A 13,455-nucleotide genomic window follows, 5' to 3' on the forward strand; every position below is an offset into this window, starting at 1 on the left:
CCTCAAAAGAGGCAACCAGTCTACTACTGCATTGGTGGGAGGAGAAGCTGTGCGTGCGTGCATGTCTATGTGTGCGTGTATGTGTGTGTGCGTGTGTGTGTGTGTGTGTGTGTGAGAGAGAGAGAGAGAGTTATAAACAGGCCGGCCACGGGAGCGAGGGGACTGAGCCACAATAAGGTGAGGGACTTGGAAAGCTCACCTTCAAAGGCTACCTGCCCCTCAGGGCTCCATGGGGGACATCACCTACCCTCTCACCTCCCTCGCCGCGCCAACTCCCCCCTTCAAAAATAGCCCACGAGACAAAAGCTAAAGGCTCAGGGCCCCCAAAATGCCCTATCCTCCTGGGTGTTGTGTTTAATAATGCAGCCCCCACAATAGAGAGAGAGGGAGGGAGGGAGAGAGGGAGAGAGAGGGGGGGGGGGGGGGAGGGAGAGAGAGAGGGGGGGGGGGGTAGGAGGAGGTTATTGTGGAGAGGTCTCCACCTCCCACTGTGTCATGGACAGGAGTCAATGAGCTAAATGCTACTCAAACCACACACTAACTGGAACAGCCTGTGTGTGTGTGTGTGTGTGTGTGTGTGTGTGTGTGTGTGTGTGTGTGTGTGTGTGTGTGTGTGTGTGTGTGTGTGTGTGTGTGTGTGTGTGTGTGTGTGTGTGTGTTTCTACTCACCAGCTGAACATAGGCCACTTTATAGTCAGGCTCCTTAACCTTCTGGTTCAGGTGATTCTTCTTCTTGTTGGAGCCTGAGACACACAGAGAGATCATCCACATGTCATTCAGCTCTGACACAAAACAACAATAACAGACTAAAATGTCTACATTTCCTAACGAAAATGTAATTGTGCTTGCTGTCCTCGCCATGCACCGCCTGGCTTGCAAGGTCCCTGCCCATGCAATTAGGGGGACTAATGCTGCCTTCCAGACACCTGGGACGTGGGTGTTTCCCAGTGGAAAAGTCCCAGTCCCCACCTTCAACACAATATTTCTCCTATAGGCTCAGAGTACATCCGTCCACACCTGTGCCAAGTTTGGTTAGCATCGGACAATCTTTGTGAAATAGGCCCCACCCACAGGAGATTGGAAGTGGATTATATCGCAACGGTGCGTTTTTTTCAAAAACTTCCAAATCAGTGTTGTGCAGGACAGTCCCCACATGATGTGTGCGTTGGTTTGGTGAAGATTGGACAAAATTTCAAGGAGAAATGGCAAAAAAACTGTTTTGGACAAAATGCAAAATGGCGGAAAATCTAGTCAGACGGAAATGGGCGTGGCCTAGTTGAGTAGATGCGGGAGGACCCAAGGAATCCAGGGAAAAAAGAATTTTGATGATAGACCCTACGGTTCAAAAGTTATGGACCAAAAGGTAAGGAGGGCTGTTATAGCGCCACCATCTGGTCAATTGGTGCAATTTTTTCGGGTATAGTAAAAGACCCCTCAGTGCACCTCCCTACCAAGTTTGGTAGCTGTAGCTGTTATGGTTTCTGAATTACACCTAATTTACTGCAAGATTTTGCAAGATTTTTCCAAACCCCATGCAAGTCAATGGGGGGCTGTTATAGCGCCACCATCTGGTCAATTGGTGCAATTTTTCCGGGGATAGTAAAAGACCCCTCAGTGCACCTCCCTACCAAGTTTCGTAGCTCTAGCTGTTATGGTTTCTGAATGACAGCTAATTTACTGCAAGATTTTGCAAGATTTTTCCAAACCCCATGCAAGTCAATGGGAAAAAAAATGGTGCTTAATGGCGAATTGCGGCCAAACCGCTTTCACAAACCCTTAGCAAAGTCATAGCATACATGTCCTCAATGAGCCGGTCATTTTGAGGTCTGGCATGTCTATGTGGCGCAAAAATTGGGTGAGTTATTACGCGCCAAACTTTTTGGCAGATATAAGAATAATAAGTATGTGGGATTTCAAGATTGTGCCTTGCTTGTCAGCAAGCACAATAATTAGACTAACGACGAGAGTAGGGATGTTCATTTTGAAAAATTTCCAAAATCGATAATCGGTGAAAATTAATGATCAATTATCGATCATCGATTTTATTAATACTTAGAAAATCTTCAATATTTAAATTTTTTTTTTTTTTTTTTTTTTCAAAATGAATGCCTATGGCAGAAAATACGAAAGACAACGTGTTCTCCTCAATGAACTCTTTATTTCAATGTGTCTCCTCTCCAACACTGCTGTCCCCGGCGCATGCCGGTGTGAATTTCCCATGTTTAAAACAGTTTTGTTGGCACAAAGGCCCGTGCCCAGCCAGAAAACTAGAGACTATATGAAGCTCCACCTCACGTTAGTCGGCTGTGCAATGGAGTGGGGCGAGGAGTAACGAATTCCACCCAAACCTAGTCCAAAAAAAAAAAAAAATCTTTTTTTTTAATAATTAAAAAATCGATCCAAATGCCACAGGATCGATTCCAATCCTTAACGATCGATTATCGATTTTCGATAATTGATGAACATCCCTAGACGAGAGTTTTCAGTTTAGTGTAAAACAACAGAAAATCGTGATAAAAAAAAAAATGATTATTCTGAAGGTGGCAAAGCTGCAAACAGCGAAAGTATTAATACCATTGAAATAATAAGTACCGTAAATTCCGGACTATAAGCCGCGGCTTTTTTCCCGTTTTTTGGCCTTTTTTGCCCCCTGCGGCTTATATAACGGTGCGGCTTTTCTATGGATTTTTCCAGCAAACGGCCACTCGGGAACCTCCAAAATCTATGGATGTTGGTATGAGGCAGAACGCGAGCAAGACAGACATTATGAGAGCGAGACCCTGATTGGATGATGTTGCAAAAAATGTGCCTCGCGACCTGATTGGAGCACTGTGCCACTACTCTCTCTCAGCCACTACGGTAAAACACCCTCCCTCCCTCCTCCCTCGCTCCGGGGGGAAAAAGGCAGCGATTGAGCATGAAAGACAGTCTGAATGAAATTGAATGTAACATTCCCAATTCTATGTATTACATTCTAAAAAACTAACAGCAACATTTTGGAAGGCTAAGCCACACAACTAGCTCGTTGTAATCTAACATCATGCTTCAAAAGATGGAGAACTGGCTGTGTTACGACGATGGCGGCGATTGAGCCTGAAAGCCATGTCTGAGACAGTAGCGAGACAGGAACAACAACAGCAGCAGCAGCAAAGGATCATGCACAAACCCGAGACGAAAGGGACTGTCCGTCAGGGCGCGGATGACTGTGTCAGCAACTCCCTCCCGACTACCAGGAGAAAATTACAAACTTCGGCGAATTCACACAAAGAAAGATCAAGGAATATTCCATCGGACCGGAGCAGATCATAAATATGGATGAAGTGCCTTTGACGTTCGACCTGCCTCTCACTAGGACTGTTAACAAGAAAGGTGAATCGTCCATCACGTTGAGAACCACAGGTCACGAGAGAACGAATTTCACTTGTGTTCTTGGCTGCACAGCAGCTCCCGCCGATGGTGATTTTTAAGCATCTCACAATGTGTGATTTTGTCTGGGGATTAGTGACCTGACTTTTGTTTTGTTGAAATGTTAATAAATGGGAGCTTCCCCAAACAGCCATCTCTTTCCCGACAATCCCCTCTGCACGAAGCCTTACATATGGTAATTAAACATCAAAACACCCGCGGCTTATAGACCGGTGCGGCTTATAGAAGAAAAAAATAGTCACCTTTGAAGGTGCGGCTTATAGACCGGTGCGCCTTATAGTCCGGAATTTACGGTACATAAAGAGGCAGATCATATCCTGGCCAATTACTTGTACAGTATGGGCACAACCAAAAAAGTTGCAGTCTTGTGATACATTATCGATACACTAGTGCCATAATCATGCTACCATATCATGACATGAAATGTGTATTTTTCATATTAATTTATGTGTATGTATTGTTTTGTTAATTTTTTGCAAACTTAATTTGCACAGATTGAAAAGATTTTAGTGAGGCATTATTTTGTATCCTTCCTTTAAACATTGAACTTGTTGTGGACAAGTTGCTTGCAGTCAGTGTGTGTGTGGGGTAAAGAGGCACTATGCAATATGCACGATTGTTACCTCCGCCATTGAGGTTATGTTTCATCCGTTTGTTTGTTTGTTAGCAGGATTACGGAAAAAATATGGGCCGATTTTCATGAAACTAGCATGGGTCAAGGAAGAACCAATAAAATATTTGTGCCGATCCGATCCAAACTATTATATTTTTGATTGTTTTCACAGTTTTTATTTCACTCACGATTCAGTAGATGAAAAGTTCCTGCAATATTCATTCATCGCAGAATCGCTGTATCGCGATACCATCGAGAGCTATCCTGATAGTATTGTATCGTGAGTTACTCTTGAGATTCCCACCCTTATTGTACAGCAATTATCACATTATGTTTCATTCCACTCAGACATCTAACGTTGAGTTTTGGTTCATTTCGCCATAGAAGAAAAGTCTGTGTGTGTGTGTGTGTGTGTGTGTGTGTGTGTGTGTGTGTGTGTGTGTGTGTGTGTGTGTGTGTGTGTGTGCGCGTGCGTGTGTGCGACCGTGCATGTGCACGTGTGTGTGTGGTAAAGCAGAGCAGCCTGATCTTGTTGACTGGGGAATGCAGGTTAACCTCTCCCCCAGCTGGAGACGATGATGACATCATTCTCTCTCCTGTCAGACCTCTCCACCACCGTCTGGGAGACGGGGACTCGAGGAGCTGTGTGTGTGTGTGTGTGTGTGTGTGTGTGTGTGTGTGTGTGAGAGAGAGAGTGTGTGGGGGGACGGGCTAGGCTTGATCAAAGCTGCAAGTTCAAATCAATCAAAAGGTGATTTCACCAAAGTGAGCATCAATTCACGCAGCTGTCTGAAGCTAAAGCAATAACAGGAGAGGAATTCTACTATCGATGATGGAAAATGAGCAGAGCATCAAACGGTTCATCTCCGCCTTTAGAGCTCCACATCTCTACGAGACCCTGGTGGTCGAGCCAACAGGCCCTCTCTCTCGGTAACTGCCATTGCCATGGGAACGGTTTATGACATGAAAAACGAGGGAAACATTCCGCTGTAATGAGTCATTTGTGTGTGTGTGTGTGCGTGTGTGCGCGTGTGTGCGTGTGCGCGCGTGTGTGTGTGTGTGTGTGTGTGTGCGTGCGCGGTACGTGTAGGTAATAATCACCAGCCAGCCAGCCCACTGCTCAGGGAAAGCCCTAAGCAGGGTCATAAAACGCCCCCCTCACGCCCCCCTGCCTAACTGGAGGCCCCTGTGTGGGTGGGAGACAGAGGTAACAGGGTGCGTGTGTGCACGTGTCTGTGTGTGTGTGTGTGTGTGTGTGTGTGTGTGTGTGTGTGTGTGTGCACGTGTCTGTGTGTGTGTGTGTGTGTGTGTGTGTGTGTGTACGTGTCTGTGTGTGTGTGTGCACATGTCTGTGTGTGTGTGTGTGTGTGTGTGCACGTGTCTGTGTGTGTGTGTGTGTGTGTGTGTGTGTATGTGTGTGTGTGCGTGCGTGCGTGTGACTAGGTTGGTGAGGAAATCCACTGGGAAATGCTCCAACCTTTGTAAGAGCTAGGTAAACAGGTAAGCCTTTACCCCCATCACCACAAAGAAATACTCAACACACAGGAGACACACACACACACACACACACACACACACACACACACACACACACACACACACACACACACACACACACACACACCTTAAGCAGGTACAATTTCAGTTGCTTTTAATTCATGTAGCCCTTCCCAACTCTTGTGCCACGCACACGCACACACGCACACACACACACACACACACACACACACACACACACACACAACTTTTATACAATACTCGCAAACGCAAGCACAAATTCTCCCGCTTTGGGATTGCGGTTTGGCAGTCAGCTATCACGTTACAAATCCCAGGCCGGAGGGGTAGCCATGGCAACGCCTTCCAAAATACCCCTGCCGCCCATGGAGGGAAAAAAGGGTCGTTTGCGCCCCTCTCTCTCTCCCCCTCTCTCTCTCTCTCTCCCCCTCTCTCTCTCTCTCTCTCTCTCTCCCCCTCTCTCTCTCTCCCCCTCTCTCTCTCTCTCTCTCCCCCCCTCTCTCTCTCTCTCTCTCTCTCTCTCTCTCTCTCTCCCTCTCTCTCCATTCCCGTCTTTACGTTGCCAATGGAGTGGAACTCCTGACGCAGGCAGGGATACCTTCTCTGACGCACCTCGGGATCACCAGGGGCCCAGAGCCTGGCTTTCTGCTTCTCGCCCCTCTCTCGCCCCGTCGTCGCTCGCCACTTTCATCCCAGCCACCCACCCTCCCTCCCTCCCACCCTCCCTCCCGGGGGGGCTTTCCTTTCCCCCCGAGCTTTGAATGGCACAAGCCATCATAAACACAGCCTGAATGGGTCCTCCTCACTGGAGTGGGGGGGTGAGGCACTCTCTCTCTCTCTCTCTTCTGGTCTCTCCTCCAGAGGTAGAGGGGGCTCCTGGTGGCCCTTCTTCAGAGGGGGGCTCGTGCCTCCTTCTCCTCAGCTCATCCCTCAGGTCTTTTCCCTCCTCTTCCAGTTCCCTCGTCCGTCCTCTCCTCTGCTTCTGTTCTTCCGTGAACTTGCAAATCCTCGGCCTCGTAAAAGATCCCCCAAAACAGTCTGCGCTAACCCTCAGCCGTTTCCTCCCCCCATAAAAAGCAAAGAGAATCATTTAGTCAGTGATATAACGCTCTCCTCAGCTCTATGATCATCCCTTCACTGTTAAGAGAGGGAGGGACAGATTGAGGAGCAGGGGGGGTACGTTGTGTAACCCTGTTTGGTCCACTTGAGAGGCCCTGAAGCTGTACGTTTCTAACGTGAAGAGTATGCAGCGTTTGTGTGGCGGGAGAGGACGGGGTGTCCTGGGACAGCTGGAGGCTGGAGTGCTGTAGCAGCAGATTGTCAGATAAGCAGCTGTGTGTGTTGGGGGGGGGGGGGGGGGGGGGGGGGGGGGGGGGAGCCAGGCACGCTAACCGCTACCGCAGCTAGCCCCTGCTGGTAAACACTCCCGCTGCTGCATGTCAATGGGAAGACCGGCCAGCTTGTGGGCTAAATTAGCTAATCGCCGCTAACCACCGCTGGCGGCCTCCGAAAAAACAAAATTAATTTGACTTTATGCTTCTTCAAAATCTGTTCCATGTTTTGTGTGAATGCCGCACACGCTAAAACCAAAACGACATTAACAGACCTGTCAGCAGATTAAATGGCTATGGCAGGGGTGACTTTACGCTCATATATGATGCACACGGCTATAGTAGGCCTCACAGAATGTCCCCATCCAAATCTCATGACAACTTGTATGTCTCAATATGGAGTACTCACAGATTATTATGAATTGAGTGAACCATTCATATTTTTTCAGACGCTGGCTGGTACAAGGAGAGAGGCAGGAACCAGGAAGTGACGTTCACTTTGGCTCTCTGTTGTGTAACAATGTAAAAAAAAACAGTAGGGTCTAGCAGCATTCTCTCATGAACCCAACCCTTCCTAATGACTATCTGTACTATGAGTAAATCTATGAGGACGGTAGATATTTGATGAGGAAGAGTTAGCTACTGCACATTCTGCAGCTGTCTGTACAGCATGTGCTTCGGCAGTCGAGACACTCACCAAACTGTATCCTGGTGCGGACTGCTGCTACAGGGACGTTGTAGATCTTCTCCAGGTAGTTCCTCACGTCACACTTGGTCATTCTGTCCAGACGTGTCCAGAAGAGACGGAGAAAAGACAAACAAAAAAACAGGGGGAGAGAAAGAGAGAGTTATGGGAGGCATCCACCATCCAGTGTGTGTGTGTGTGTGTGTATGCGTGTGCGTGCGTGCGTGTGTGTGTGTGTGTGTGTGCGTGTGTGTGTGCGTGCGTGTGTGTGTGTGTGTGGTGGAAGGAGGGGCAGTGTGGATCCCCATCCAGCAGCACATACCTCCACGTTCACACTCATTGACACTGACACAGGAATGATACAGCCTATGACCAAACTGACAAAACAACACTTTATTCCCATAAACTTTGCTGTTAGATTAGCCGCTGCAACTGGCAGGAACACTCCCTTATCAAGCCATACGCAGCCGTTATTCTCCCCAAGCAGGAAGTGGAGAAGAGGAGAAATGTGAGTGTGTCAGTGTTCATCCAATTAGCTGTCTGGATGTATCGATCGCGCCCCGGTGAAACCCTACACAGGAAGTGGGGCCTGGCACCGAGCGATCAGACGGGGCGGGCGGGCCAAGCCCAGCCCAGCCCCAGCTATAGCCCACTGGGCAGCATTTGGATGGATTGCTCTGGCCAGAGGAAGCAAGGCTTTTAACTGCTAATCAATCTCTTAGCCAATCGGATTAGCCGAGCAGAGAGCACTTCCCAAATGCGTCTGACAAAGTGCCTAATAGCGACGCTGCGGTCTGACATGATGAGTGCCTCGGATATGGAGTCCTCATATGTTCCTTTGATATTACAGGATAATGTAATATTCCCTCTACAGCACTATACCGTGATCTGTTGTAACCATATAGTGTGCTGCTGCAAACATTCTCCTTAAGAGAATCATCACATCTGTGAACACAAAGACTCTTTGTGGGGCTAGAGTGATCTAATGTTTCCACGCCCGACAAACAATAGCCATTTCCTGTACAACAGGCTACATTTTTGCACTGATGTGAACCTGGCTGCAACACCTCAATTGGACCCATCATCGCTAAGCAGAGGTTTTGCCTTAGATGAACCCATGAAGAAGAAACACACTGCTGCTTATGGCCTCGTTAGGGCCATTTCTCTGTTTCCTCTGTAGTCATTTAGCGGTGGTGCACCTCACAGATGAAAGGAGAGAGATGGGTGTCCTAAGAGACATGGCACACAGATGAGAGAGATCGGTGTCCTAAGAGACATGACACACAGATGAGAGAGATGAGTGTCCTAAGAGACATGACACACAGATGAGAGAGATGGGTGTCCTAAGAGACATGACACACAGATGAGAGAGATGAGTGTCCTAAGAGACATGACACACAGATGAGAGAGATGAGTGTCCTAAGAGACATGACACACAGATGAGAGAGATGAGTGTCCTAAGAGACATGACACACAGATGAGAGAGACGGGTGTCCTAAGAGACATGACACACAGATGAGAGAGATGAGTGTCCTAAGAGACATGACACACAGATGAGAGAGATGGGTGTCCTAAGAGACATGACACACAGATGAGAGAGATGAGTGTCCTAAGAGACATGACACACAGATGAGAGAAATGGGTGTCCTAAGAGACATGACACACAGATGAGAGAGATCAGTGTCCTAAGAGACATGACACACAGATGAGAGAGATGAGTGTCCTAAGAGACATGACACACAGATGAGAGAGATGGGTGTCCTAAGAGACATGACACACAGATGAGAGAGATCAGTGTCCTAAGAGACATGACACACAGATGAACACAGATGAGAGAGATGGGTGTCCTAAGAGACATGACACACAGATGAGAGAGATGGGTGTCCTAAGAGACATGACACACAGATGCGCCTCGAAGCTCCATTCGCACCCTCCCCCCCCTATAAGCCCTGCCTCACAGCGCGTGTGCCAGGGGGCAGCCAAGCAGAGCAGTGACCGGGGTACTTGAGAAGAAGGGAAGAAGAAAGAGAGAGCAATGGGGCAGAGAAAGAGAGGGAGGGAGAGAGAGGGGGGGGGGGGATTCCTAGAAAGCAGAGAGGGAGGGGTAAGAGAAGAGGAAAGGAAGAGAGGAAAGTGGCTTGGGGACCACAAGGTCTCTTCTGGATCATTAAGAGAGGGAACGCTGATCCTGATTCATGAGGAGAACATTTTCTAAATCCCTACTGCCTTTGCCACTCCAATTATCCAGCCGCCACACACACACACACACACACACACACACACACACACACACACACACACACACACACAACACACACACACAACGTATCAGGCACAAGCACAGTCATGTTGGTTACTTTGCACATGATGCCCACAGACGTACAGATGGCAAACGACTACATTCGCTGGCGCTGCACGATTCTCGTCCAAAATACAAAGTGGCATGGGGTCTGAGTCAGAAAACCTCGGGCTGAAAGCTGAGGTGAAAATGCCAAGTTAAGTGCGTACATAAACAAGGCTAAAGTTAGACAAAGGGTGTGGTTGACTCCGGTAGTGATGCAGGCAACATCTGATCATCATCCCAGTATAAACTCACATGGGACTCCAGAAGCTAACCTTAGGCCTTGGCCACACTGATCCGTCAGAAAATGGACAGAATGGATAGACGGATAGATTTATGTCCGTTGCATGTACAAGTAACCTACTTGTACAGCAGGTGGCGGTAAGCACCTTGAAAGTGTCAGCGACCCGCCTATAAACCGAGAGAAGAAGAAAGCTGGCGTCAGCTAGCTATTAGCTCTGTGCGCTACGTTACTTATGTGGCAATAAAATGCCACTGAATGAACAGATTAGATGGTGAAATCAGACGGTGACACTGACTATCACGTTGTACAACAGCGGGATGGTGTACACAGCATTAATTATAGCCTCCTTCACCGCCTCGGCCCGCCGTCTTCTTTGAAAAGTTGAAACAAATCTCGGAACGCCTCCTCTCGAGACCTCGACTCTGATTGGCTAAACGGACAGTGACTATCCGACCATCCGACCATCCGACCATCCGACCATCCGATACGTCCATCCAGAAAAAGTTCATCCCTCTTCAACTTTCTGTCCATCAAAACGTATGCAAATTTTCGGGATACATACGCTTCTGAGTGCTCCACGGACAGTCGGACAGCTGTCATTGAAAATGAATGGAAGTGAACAGAGAAATGAACGCACACGGACAGACACCACGGATCAGTGTGGCCAAGGCCTTACACACGGTTATTCTCCCGGACTCTCAGGAGGAAGAATGAAAACCTGTCTTCTTCGGGGCAACTGCCAAGGCTAAAAAGGCAACGTCCCTCAGCAACTGGTGTATATTTATACGCAAACACACTACACGCTACACACATTCCTCCCAGTAACACAAGCCCCGGGATGATGAAAGAGATGACACATGATGACGCAGAGGATGGTTTAAGTTCACAAGTGGTCTGTTGTTGCCAAGCAGGTTTGAGAGGTGGGCTGGCAGCTTTGTCTCAGAGCCCAGGATGAAAACAAATTAAAGTGATAGTGTTCTGCATTGTCCAGGAGGGAGGAGTTTCAAGGACTTAAAATCTGATATCAAACAGTGGCCACAATGAAAACAGGCCTCTGAGAGAGGGATGCAGGAACACGACAATGAAGACGAAGGAACGAGGTGAACCTGGAGCCTTTTGTCTCGGCCCTGTGTGACACACAGTGTGATGATAACGTAGCAGCGCACGCCCCTATCGAATGGTCTCAAGTGTGACCCCTCCCCTGCAAAGAAAACACCTGCTCCGAGGTGTTTCTTACTCTCACATCATGTGGGCTACGCCGCACGACGCCGAGGGGGAGAGAGTATCGGTTCCAGGCCGTTTAAGGCGGTTCCGTTTTCACCTGTGTTCAAGAGAGAGCGCATGCGAGAAGTAGGCGAAAGGGCACCGAAGTCAGAGCAGTGCATGGGAACGGACAGAGGCTGCCTTTGACAGAGGTGGAGAATACGCAGAGTGAGAAGGCTACTAGCATGCCATTGCCACCTGTCCGCTCCTGTGCTGGTGCTCAAGGCCTTCTGCCAGGTGAACGGGTGGTGCTGCACATACACTCCTGTGCAGGTGCAGCAATCACCCTAGGATTGCGCATGGTGTGTGTGATTCATGAAAATGTCGTGTCTCGAATCACAGCGTAAAGCTTGTGGCATACTCTTTGCGGCCAGCCAAGCGCATAGGGCGCACGGCGATTATGACGTCATCGCACGGGGCGTGTCGGGGGGCGAGGCCTGAGCGCAGCGCGGCGCGTCCATGGAGATTTTTCTATCAGCGCGTCGGGTTTTACTGCCTGTGCCTGTGAGATCTCCATGGTAGGCTATCAGTGGATATCTGCTGTGATTGAGTCCTCACCGTTGTAAAGTTGCCTTTGAAGCATGGCGTTCGATTATAACGAACTAGTTGTGTGGCTTAGCCTTCCCAAATGTTGAGGGTCGTTTTTTATAATTTAATACATAGAATTGGGAACGTTACATTAAATTTCATTCAGACTGCCTGGAGCCTGGAGCTGCGCACTGAGTATGTTCTGTTTTGGCCCGCACAGAGTGCGCGCGCCCTCCTCGGAGCCCCGCCTCCAGCGCGTGCGCGAAGAGTATGCCAGAAGCTTAAGAAGGAGCACTCATTGAAAACGGCTGGAATCCTTCATCGTTTAAATACCACGCCCCCCTAATTATTCTCGTTTGAGAGACCTCGCCCCCTGATTTCACGACATCGGGAGGCGAAATATGTTCAAAAGAGACACTTCTCTGACCTTGAAATATTAAATATAACATCGCAAGTCCAATTAGTTGTATTTTGACAGTGTTTCCGAGCGCAGCGAACTCCAGCTGAATTGTGCTGAATTTGTGCTGTGGTTCGGTCATTTCGAGCAATTCCGTGAGCGGAGGTTCGTTTCTCAGTTTCTGTTTGTCTTCTATGAAGGTTAAAAAACAAAGCCACAATGCCTCTCGTGAAAATGCGTGCAACATTTTGGAACAGATGACAAATAAACTTAGGTAGGTTATTTTAGGGTATAATTACATGTACTGTATGCTTTTCCAATGGATTTTGATTTTTGCTCTGCATTATGGACGTCAGTGACACATAGTCGATGTGGGCGTTTGCAGAATCTAGCTTATTATGCCATGGGTGAAATATGTGATATATATATATATATATATATATATATATATATATATATATATATAATTTATTTTGGTTAGCGTGTTTGTTTTGTAATGGCTAAAATGTCTAAATGCATATATATTTTAAACGAGCAACCCATTATTGATGGATCAACAAAGCATTTAGACATTTTAGCCATTACAGTTTATTATCATTTTTTTTTACTTTTATTTTCATTTAATTATTTCATTTATTTATTTGTTTTTCAGTTCAATTACATTATGTTAAAAAAGAAACAGTTCAATTGCATTATATTTACCGGTACTGTTTTTTCAAGTTCAATAAATGCATGATGTTGCCAAAGTCAGTTAAATAATCGTGTTCTCAATATCAGTCAAAATAATCCTGATTATGATTTTTGCCATAATCGAGCAGCCCTATTGCCACCCCTCTTATATGATCTGATGATATGAAAAAACAAAAGTTCAGAAAGCAGAAATCTTGAAGTAACAGGAAATCTCGAAGGCTAACAACCTGCAGGATGCATTTTAGTGCTGCACAATTAATCAAATTGAAATCGCAATATGGCGAAGTGCAACATCCAAATCGCAGGAGACTGCAATCATTTGATAGAGGAAAAATGTGTCACAACAGACCATTAAATGAAGCATTGTGGTGCTACAGAGATGTCCCGGCATACAGATTAGATTCTCCAGACGTAAGGGAACA

The 13,455-nt window shown here is 47.4% G+C and overlaps 1 protein-coding gene across 1 annotated transcript in view; it reads right to left on the reverse strand.

The window, feature by feature from the left end:
• Window positions 1–13,455, reverse strand: part of mrpl23 (mitochondrial ribosomal protein L23) — a 59,749-nt gene that overhangs the window by 33,462 nt on the left and 12,832 nt on the right. Inside the window, exons 3-4 of the mRNA XM_083654391.1 lie at window positions 7,583–7,665; window positions 670–743 (exon numbers count right to left, since the gene is read on the reverse strand). Coding sequence (XP_083510517.1) covers window positions 670–743; window positions 7,583–7,665 — 157 coding nt within the window. The remainder of the gene's footprint in view (window positions 1–669; window positions 744–7,582; window positions 7,666–13,455) is intronic.

This window comes from Poromitra crassiceps, assembly GCF_964638095.1.
Source record: "Poromitra crassiceps genome assembly, chromosome: 18".
Classification (NCBI taxonomy): Eukaryota; Metazoa; Chordata; class Actinopteri; order Beryciformes; family Melamphaidae; genus Poromitra; species Poromitra crassiceps.